Genomic DNA, 9,849 nt, shown 5'->3' on the forward strand with positions numbered 1-9,849 from the left:
CATAAGTGTTCTAATTTTAGAATACAGTTAAAATTGTTTAAAGGACATATTTTCATTTTTAAATGTGTTGAGTTTAGCTGATGACTGTGATACTCATTTCCATGTGTGAAACAATTAATGTGTTTCAATAAAATACAACTTGGCCACGCAGAATAAAGTAGTGGGAGCAACGTCTCCAGTAATAGGTAACAAAATAAAGATTTATTGGCAGATTAGTCCAGAAAGGAAGAGGAAGGTGGAAGATTGTTCTCTAACAGGAAGTAACTTGGAGACCTAAAAGACCAGAACAAAAACCAGAAATTAAAAGAGCTCTCTTTAATTACTAAAATCATTTTTGAATGCTGACAAGATGTCTTTTGTTTTTTGTTTTTTTTGGGGGGGCATATTCTAGTACCACTAGAATATGCCACTAGAATATGGCATATTCTAGTGATGGAATATGCCATATTCTATCACTAGAATCTCATTCAACATTTGTTTTTTATTCAGGACTCATCAGGGGTCAAAACCTGAATCCAGCGATGTCTCCCCCACATCATCACTGAACCCATCAAAGGGAGACATCACTGGAATCAGCAGTGATGTCTCCCAAGACAGTTCAGAAAAACCTTCATCCTCAGACAGGTGAGCTGATTGTATCTGTGTAAAATTTAATTAACATGCATCTTTATGGGCTGATTAATTTATTGCTTTTATAACACGTTCAGAACACTTTTATTTAACAATTTGACAATTATTCTGCTTTTAAACCATCTTAAATAAAACTTATTTACCAATATTTATTTTGTCTCTGAAATCTTTAATGAGCCAACAGTTAAATGTGATTGTCTGTCCACTGTCTCCTCATAAGATGTGTAGCACGATACAATCGGCCTCTTTCATTTTCTGACAACTTTTCTTTTAATCAGGATCCATCAGGAGCCCAGCTGTGTGTCCTTCAGGAGTGATTTTTCCAAGGACAGGGTTCCTAACTTTAGCTCAGAGGTTCCTTCTCCAGAGAAGTGAGCTATCTTTATTTTTGATGTTTGCTGATTTAGCGGGTCATTTCCTGCTAGTATGTTTAGCACATGGCCTGACTCTTTTAAAAGACGTCTCTGTGTTCATATGTGAAATTGTTTTGTATTAAGTTTCTACAAACAGTAAAAGCGTAAAGAATGAAGGTTGTTTAGGAGTCCTGCAAAATCATGTGTTACATTTTTGATCTGGTTGATCTTGGGCCTCACAAAGTAATCTGTGAAAGAAGTACACTTTTCAGTCATTTGTTGTTCCCAGGGTAACACGATCCACCAATCACTATGATAAGGAATGATCAATGATTATGTTTGAACTAAAACTGATAGGAAAAACCCATTATAAAGAACTTTAAGTTCAACTAGTCAATTTGTATCTTTGTAGGAAGGCAAAATCTGACATTGTCAAATCTATTTTTGCATGCAAACTTGTTAAACTTGATGCAGTTTCAGATCCAGACAGGAAGATATAGATTCCTAATGCATTTCTGAGCACAGAAACAATGATGAGCATCTGCCAATGTCATTAGGATACAGAAGTGAGATAGCCAACATTGTGAAAGTAGTATTAAGATTGAACTTTGCAGAGTTTTAGTACAACTGATGGTGTTATGATAGTTAATCACCGGTTCTTATATTTTCTTCTGAAAATTCAGACAGACATTAAATCATGGAGCTTTACATTATGATTGTTTTTTGTGGTCAGATAATGTGAGTTAATTCTTCATGATTTCTTTGCAGATTGGATGAGCAGAGCTCAGAGGTTCCTAGTGGCCAGTCTGAACAGCTGGACTCTACCTTTAAGGTTTGCACATCTACAACTACTACTTTCTGTTAGTCCTGTTTAAGTACATGATATCACTGTTTTATCAGTCTTTCCAATGTAAAGTTTGGCTGTATTTTAGTCTGATGATTCATTAATTTATTCATTTGTTCCAGCTGCTGAAGGAAAAAATTGTAACTTATGTGAATGGCGAGCTAAAGACAATCCAGGATGTCCTGGATCCAAATAACACAGAATGTTTAGATAGTCCGTGGGAGTTTGATGAAGTGTCAGAAGACGAGGATGAAGAGCTGAACAGGAGCAACAAGGAGGCCCTTTTAAAGCTCACACTGAACTTTCTGAAGAAAATGAAGAAGAAGAATCTGGCAAATCGTCTGAAGAACAGTAAGAGAAGTTCTACAAATATTACACATGCTGAAGATGTTGGTGTCGATTCTAATGTGCATACTATCTCTAAATATCAGAAAATAAAGCAAAAGGATATTTTTCTTGTTTCCTAAAGCTGTTTCACCTCTTATATGTACACAATCAAAAATGCTGACAAAAATGTTTTGAACAAAAGATGTAACATCTTCAAGAAACAAGAAAGGATATTAACTTTCCTTTTAATCAACAAGCACTTTAGACATAAACATGCAATATTTTATTAAAGACACAAGAGGTGGGGCAACAAGGTCTGTATATGCATTATTTAAAAACATACAGAATTTTAATGAAACACTTACTTTTGTGTTTATTCAGAACTTTATACTTCAGTTTCCCAACGTCAACTGAAATCGTCTCTGAAGCAGAAGTTCCAGTGTGTGTTTGAGGGGATTCCTAAAGCAGGAAACCCAACTCTTCTGAATCAGATCTACACAGAGCTCTACATCACAGAGGGAGGAACTGGACAGGTCAATAAAGAACATGAGGTCAGACAGATTGAAATAGTGTCCATGAAACCACAGAGACCAGAAACAACAATCAGACAAGAAGATATTTTTAAACTCCCACCTGGAAGAGTTGAACCAATCAGAACAGTGATGACACAGGGAGTGGCTGGCATTGGGAAAACAGTCCTAACACAGAAGTTCACTCTGGACTGGGCTGAAGATAAAACCAACCAGGATGTCCAGTTTATATTTCCATTCACATTCAGAGAGTTAAATCTGTTGAAGGACAAAAAGTTCAGCCTGGTGGAACTTCTTCATCACTTCTTTACTGAAACCAAACAAATCAGCCAGTTTGAACAGTTCCAGGTTCTGTTCATCCTTGATGGTCTGGATGAGAGTCGACTTCCACTGGACTTCAACAACAAGGAGATCCTGACTGATGTTACAAAGTCTGCCTCAGTGGATGTTCTGCTGACAAACCTCATCAGGGGGAAACTGCTTCCTTCAGCCCGCCTCTGGATAACTACAAGACCTGCAGCAGCCAATCAGATCCCTGCTGAGTGCGTTGACATGGTAACAGAGGTCAGAGGGTTTAGTGACCCACAGAAGGAGGAGTACTTCAGGAAAAGATTTACAGATGAAAAGGAGGCCAACAGGATCATCACCCACATCAAGAAATCACGGAGTCTCCACATCATGTGTCACATCCCAGTTTTCTGCTGGATCACTGCTACAGTTCTGGAGGATGTGTTGAAACCTAAACAGGGAGAAGAGTTACCAAGCAGCCTCACTGAGATGTACATCCACTATCTGATCGTTCATACCAAAGTGAAGACAACAAAGTATGGCAAAGGGAAAGAAACTGATTCACTTTGGACTCCAGAGAGCAGGACGATGATTGAGTCTCTGGGAAAACTGGCTTTTGATCAGCTGCAGAAAGGAAACCTGATCTTCTATGAGTCAGATCTGACAGAGTGTGGCATCGATATCACAGCAGCTTCAGTGTACTCAGGAATCTTCACACAGATCTTTAAGGAAGAGAAAGGACTGTACCAGGACAAGGTTTTCTGCTTTGTCCATCTGAGTGTTCAGGAGTTTCTGGCAGCTCTTCATGTCCATCTGACCTTCATCAAAGACAATCTTAATGTGATGGAACAAAAACAAGTAGCTTCCAGGATTTCTACAGCTTATAAGAAACCAAAATTAACAAATCTCCATCAGAGTGCTGTTAGTAGGATCGTGAAAGATCAAAATGGACATCTGGACTTGTTCCTCCGCTTCCTCTTGGGTCTTTCAGTGCAGACAAATGAGAGCCTTCTGGAAGGGTTGGTGACACAAACAGGAAGCAACTCACAGACCAACCAGGAAACAATCCAGTTCATCAAGAAGAAGCTCAATGAGAATTTGCCTGTAGAAAAAAGCATCACTCTCTTTCACTGCCTCAATGAACTGAATGATCACTCCCTGGTGGAGGAAGTCCAGCAAGCTCTGCAGTCAGGGAATCTTTCCACAGATAGCCTTTCTGCTGCTCAGTGGTCGGCTCTGGTGTTCGTCTTACTGACATCAAAAGAAGTTCTGGATGTGTTTGACCTGAAGAAATATTCAGCTTCAGAGGAGGTTCTACTGAAGCTGATGCCAGTGGTCAAAGCATCCAACAAGGCTCTGTATGTATACTTTTAGACAAACATACACATTTTCAAAATACATTTAATTTTGGCTAACAAGGTCAAATTTTTGTGAAGACAATTTAATATAAATATATGAATTTAAATGGATTTTAAATGCTATCCCCATGTATTCATTATTTGTGTTCTATTTAATTTAATCAGTGCTGTCACACATCTGTTGGTGAAGCTCAGGTTTAGCTGCAACAAAATAAACTCAGAACTGGTTATTTGATCATTATTAGTTTATAGCTAAACAATAGGAGTGAATTTGTAATCACAAATTCCGCCTGCAACATGTTAAAGTGTTCTTGGGCAAAACATTCAACCCCAATCTGTGTATTTTTGTGTCAATAGGTGAATGTGAGCTGAAATGTAAAAGCACATTGAGTGGCCAGTATCATTAGAATAGTTTTATAAATTTAGTTTATAAACTTACCTGGTTAAAATATATGAACAACAAGTTGTAGTTATAAAAAAATCTCATTTATAAGCAATTGGGTTTTTGGGGTTTTTGGATAAGTGATTCACTTTATTTACATTGTAACAAAAAATATGTGCTAATAGATAAGTCACATTTTCCCCTGTGAGATATTTTTACACAATGACCCAATTCACAAAACATCATAATAAAACAAAAACCATACAATAGAATGTGGACATTTATTTTACTGCTTTAGTAAAATAAATAAATTTTTTAAAATGTTGATATTCTTATTTTTACTTTTAGGCTTGGTGGCTGTAACCTCACAGAAGATAGCTGCAAAGCTTTGGCAGAAGTCCTCAGCTCCCCGTCCTCCAGTCTAAGAGAATTGGACCTGAGTAACAACAACCTGGAGGATTCAGGAGTATCGGCTCTAGTAGAAGGACTGAAGAGTCCAGATTGCAAACTGGAAACTCTGAGGTCAGGATCACAACTTGCCAGAAAACATTATTTGTTACATTTACATTTCTTCTGCTAGATATTTTAAATAGTTTAATTTACCAAACACATAACCCTCTCTCTCATACATTCCTTCTGTAAATTTAAAGTCATACTTTAAAATTCTGTCTAAACTACACTTACTATATCTACCCTATTTGTATACTTGATGCTTTGCTTGAGTTGTGCTCAACATCCAGAGCAGAATTCTTACATGTAAACAAAAGATCTGGTGTGAAACTCATGCAGTACAAAAACATGCTGTAACATGAATATTTACACTCGCATTGGCAAAATATAATAATACCATCATCTTAATGCCACACATCACTGAACTTGGGGCCAAGGTCATAGTCATTAAAATGCAAATAATAATCAGCTATTGTGTTGTGGAACCAGCCATGTAGCTGCAATACCATGAGCACAAGAACATCATTTTATTTTATACTGATATGGAGATTTCTATGCTTTTAATTCTGCCACATAAGGGATTTAAGAGATTCCTCCTGGAGTTTTCTGATGAGAAAATATATCCATCCAGGGTTTTCAATGGTTGCTTCACATTTAAACTTCACATTTCTTTTCTTTATTCTTCATTTATTGATGAGCAATTGAAACTGAACCAAGGTTGAATGAATAAATGTGTTTTAGTTTGAGTAAGACCAAGAGCAGAACTTTAGGGAAATCCTGATTGGTCCTTTCCACTGCAGCATTCTTCAGGGTAGTAACCGCAACATTTACATTTTCTGACCAATCAAATGGTTGCTTTTAATGCAAAACAACAAAGTTTTCACCAATGATGTAACATGCTTTTCTCTAAGGCGGCATTCAGTAGTGTATAATCACACCTTCCTATTCATATTTTTTTCAACTAACATAAAAATGTGTTTCATTCCTAACCTACAGAACATCACTCTTTTCTTAAATCATTTTCTTTTTATGAATGTCTAATTATTTTATCCTCATTTTATTAGAACTGATGTACTCACTCTACTGTAATCTGACCATCTTTAAATAATTTGTTTTTCTGCAGTTTGTCAGGCTGTGTATTAACAGAAGAGGCCAGTTCTTTTCTGGCCGAAGCACTGGGCTCCGACTCCCATCTGAAAGAGTTGGATCTGAGCTACAATCAAATCCGAAACACAGGGGCAAAGACTCTGACAGATATAAAGAACAAATCAGGATCCAAACTGGAGACTCTCAGGTAGATCCAAAGAGAGATCCATTGCAGATATATATAAAGTATAGGTGTATAAGTTTGGTATTTAGTTTTCTATCCATTCACCTCCTGTCAATATTTAAAATAGGGTTAATATAATAGTACCTAATATAATATAAGGCAAGGGTGTCAAATTCATTTTAATTTTAGTCCATATCAAAAATCTGAATGTTCTTTAAGGGCCAGTTGTGGCAGAATATATCAATAAAACCAATTAAACTATTGAAATATCAATAAATAGCTGTTCCTCTAGGATTTTGTTTTTGTTCTAGGGTTGTATTTTTTTGCAATCAAAATTGCACATTTTGTGGTGCCAATTCAGAGATGTTTGTTTTTACAGTATTTGCACTAATGTATGATGTTAAATGTGACGTTTTATTACTCGCCATATCAATTATGGACTATAACTTGGCATCAAGTAAGGCGGAGGCAGCAGTCACTCAAACTCAATGTTTCTGACCAATTTTGAGAAACTTTTGCAGTAAAATCAGAATAAATGTGGAGATTTGTTGATTTTGCAGATTTGTGAAAGGACTTAATGTAATTTGAAATCTAGAGTACCACATAAAAAGCTTTGGCAGGCCAGATTTCGTCCCTGGGCCTTGAGTTTAACACGTGAGATAGGGCTTAGGCTATTTGTCAAACACCAATAATGGAATATGTCCTTCTTTTGCATTTTTTGTGGAAACAAAGTTATTGCCAAGTTTGATTTATTCTGACCTTTCAATGTGTTACATTGTTATTTTATAAATTCAGTTTCATTATTTCCTCTACAAACATCTTTTGCTTATCTTTTATAGGAAATTGTGAAATTGTGTTTACTCACAATCTTTAAAACAGCTGATCTACTGCTTTAAATTTACAGTTTCAAAACAATAGTGTTTAGAAGTTAATACATTTAGTCTTGCATCTCTTAGAAACATTAACCACACAAAACTACAATGTAATATAGCAACCACAGATCATATACAAATCAAATCTATACAAGATTTGAATTGTTCTATTCAACTCTTGTACAGATTTTCTCTCTGTGCAAACTAATCTGTGTCCAAGATCCTCCATTAATAACATTGTCTACATGCTGAACTGACAGCCTGACATTCACACCCAACCCCTGTTCTCTCTCATTTTTTGCTGCAGATTGATGACTGTACCAGGGAAATGGTCGATACCTGGTTTCAAAAAGTGTAAGTATCTGATTCATGACAACAGAGCAACACATCCACATTCAAGCTGTCTGATCTTTTATTTCTGGAGTAGTCCGAGAGTCAAAAATGATTACTAACTGCAGGTGGATTGTGTTTGTTCTCTCCTCTTTAGATTCCTGTCCACTCAAAATTGACACAAACACAATCAGCAAAAATCTCAAACTATCTGAGAAAGACAAGAAGATAACAAATGAAGAAGAGGACGTGTCATATCCTTATGATCCAGTCAGATTTGACAATCCTCAGCTGCTTTGTGACAATAAACTGGAAGGTCGCTGCTACTGGGAGGTCAAATGGAAAGGGGAGGTTTTCATATCTGTGAGTTACAAAGGAATTAACAGAAAAGGAGATATGGATGACTCTGTGTTTGGAGGGAACAGTCAGTCCTGGAGTCTGAGCTGCTCTAGTGATGATGGTTACTCTGTCTGGCACAATAATGAAAAAATACCCTGCATCCCCACAGCGGTCACTGAAAGAGTAGCAGTATATGTAGACTATGAAGCTGGCATTCTGTCCTTTTACAACAAATCCTCTGACAAACTGATTCACCTCCACACCTTCAACACCAAGTTTACAGAACCTCTTTATCCTGGGTTTGCGTTATGGAGTCCCGGTTCCACTGTGTCACTGTGTTCAGAGTAAAAAGTCTCATCCTGTCAGAGAAACACCTTGACACCTCTAGCCTCTATTTTTGTGTATAAAAGTCACTAAACTTTATCAATAGGTCATTTTTAACAGTAATCTGGGTGTTTTATGTAAAGATTTTCTGTGTAATAAATATTTTTCTTGGGTTTCCTTCAGACTATAAAATGCAAGGAATGAAGGGGAAATGTTGCTTCAGTAGAAAAACTAGAGTCTAGATTCAATTCTTAATATGTATATTGAGCTGGTTTCCTAATTATTATTCTGTGAAGAAAACATTTGGTCACTGAAGTCTCAACTCCCACAAAAATGCTGTTTAAATATTCTTCTATACAACAGGTCTCTTAATAGTGAAGGAATTCATGAGTCTGTGTGTAAATAAAACTTCAGGATGCCATTCAGACCGTTTAGTTTTTTAGATAAAATTTTAGTGTTTTTGAATGTAAAATTTTTCATCTGTTATTTGGTATGCTACATTTGGAGTTAATCACAATATCTTTTGATTTATATGTTTTCATTGTTGCTGTTATTATTGATGATGTATGGTAATTTTTACATGGATGTAATGGAAACTGGAATGTTGTGGCTGTTATGCAGTTGTTCATTCAATCAAACATGTTGTGATGCAGTTACATTAAAATATCTTAGTGCTATTAATTAGAAAGAAGGACTTTCTCCTCTCTAAGTAATGCAACTACTGTATGTTAGAGAAAATGTTCATATATTTTACAGAATATTGTGTCTTTCATTTACTTTACGGTCACTGTTACTGGGAGGTCAAATAAAAAGGGGAGGGATGTTTTCTTTATAGTAAGTTTTCTTACAGTAAAAACAGAGAAACTATATTTTTAAAGTGTAACGGTATAGAAACAGTGGGATGATTCTTTTTTTCTTGCCTTGTGAGGATGACAATGCACATATATTTTCTGGCTTTAGATCTATGTGTTGGTTTTCTTTTGTAAAATTCATCTGTGAAGTTAAGTTTTAAAGCAATGTTTAACTGTACTTATGCTCCTGTTTTTCTGTTTATTCATAAAACACTGTCATTAAACTGTGTTCTTGCAAAACGCCAGAACTGCAAATCTTTCCCACCATCCTCTGCTCTCATCAGATCCTCACCCACTGCGGACAAACAAAACACTTATGGTGGAGAGCTATACAGCTCATAAATCTTTCTGTATTACACTCACTTTCACTCAGACATCTTTTTTAATCAGTGGGTCATACAACATATGTATTTTGCAGTTAATACAGACTATAAATAGTGATGACTAATTGTGGCTGTGTTGAAACATGATTCCTCAGTTGAGGCTTCAATGACAAAGTGCTCAAGTAGGGCATCAAGTGGTTCATAAAATTAAGTGAAGCCAAGATTTATTGATTCTTCATAAATTATACATTTAACTTATATTTTGTGCAAACAAACACTTAAATAGTGTCACTGCATTCATGAGATGTGTTACAAATACAGACTCATGTAGACTTTATACAGTAACTGAATATTATTTTTAGAATTTTGGGAAACTAT

At 36.0% G+C, this 9,849-nt stretch overlaps 1 protein-coding gene across 1 annotated transcript in view; it reads left to right on the forward strand.

Moving 5' to 3' along the window:
- LOC106951681 (NACHT, LRR and PYD domains-containing protein 4E-like) overlaps window positions 1-9,393 on the forward strand; it is a 22,243-nt gene extending 12,850 nt beyond the window's left edge. Inside the window, exons 4-12 of the mRNA XM_015039340.1 lie at window positions 490-624; window positions 909-1,001; window positions 1,752-1,815; window positions 1,950-2,178; window positions 2,536-4,330; window positions 5,061-5,234; window positions 6,286-6,456; window positions 7,612-7,658; window positions 7,792-9,393. Of these exons, the coding sequence (XP_014894826.1) occupies window positions 490-624; window positions 909-1,001; window positions 1,752-1,815; window positions 1,950-2,178; window positions 2,536-4,330; window positions 5,061-5,234; window positions 6,286-6,456; window positions 7,612-7,658; window positions 7,792-8,321 (3,238 nt within the window). The 3' untranslated portion in view covers window positions 8,322-9,393. The remainder of the gene's footprint in view (window positions 1-489; window positions 625-908; window positions 1,002-1,751; window positions 1,816-1,949; window positions 2,179-2,535; window positions 4,331-5,060; window positions 5,235-6,285; window positions 6,457-7,611; window positions 7,659-7,791) is intronic.
- Window positions 9,394-9,849: the final 456 nt, after the last annotated feature.

The sequence above is a fragment of the Poecilia latipinna genome, unplaced genomic scaffold, assembly GCF_001443285.1.
Source record: "Poecilia latipinna isolate Pla-1442-1.1 unplaced genomic scaffold, P_latipinna-1.0 Scaffold468, whole genome shotgun sequence".
Taxonomy (NCBI): Eukaryota; Metazoa; Chordata; class Actinopteri; order Cyprinodontiformes; family Poeciliidae; genus Poecilia; species Poecilia latipinna.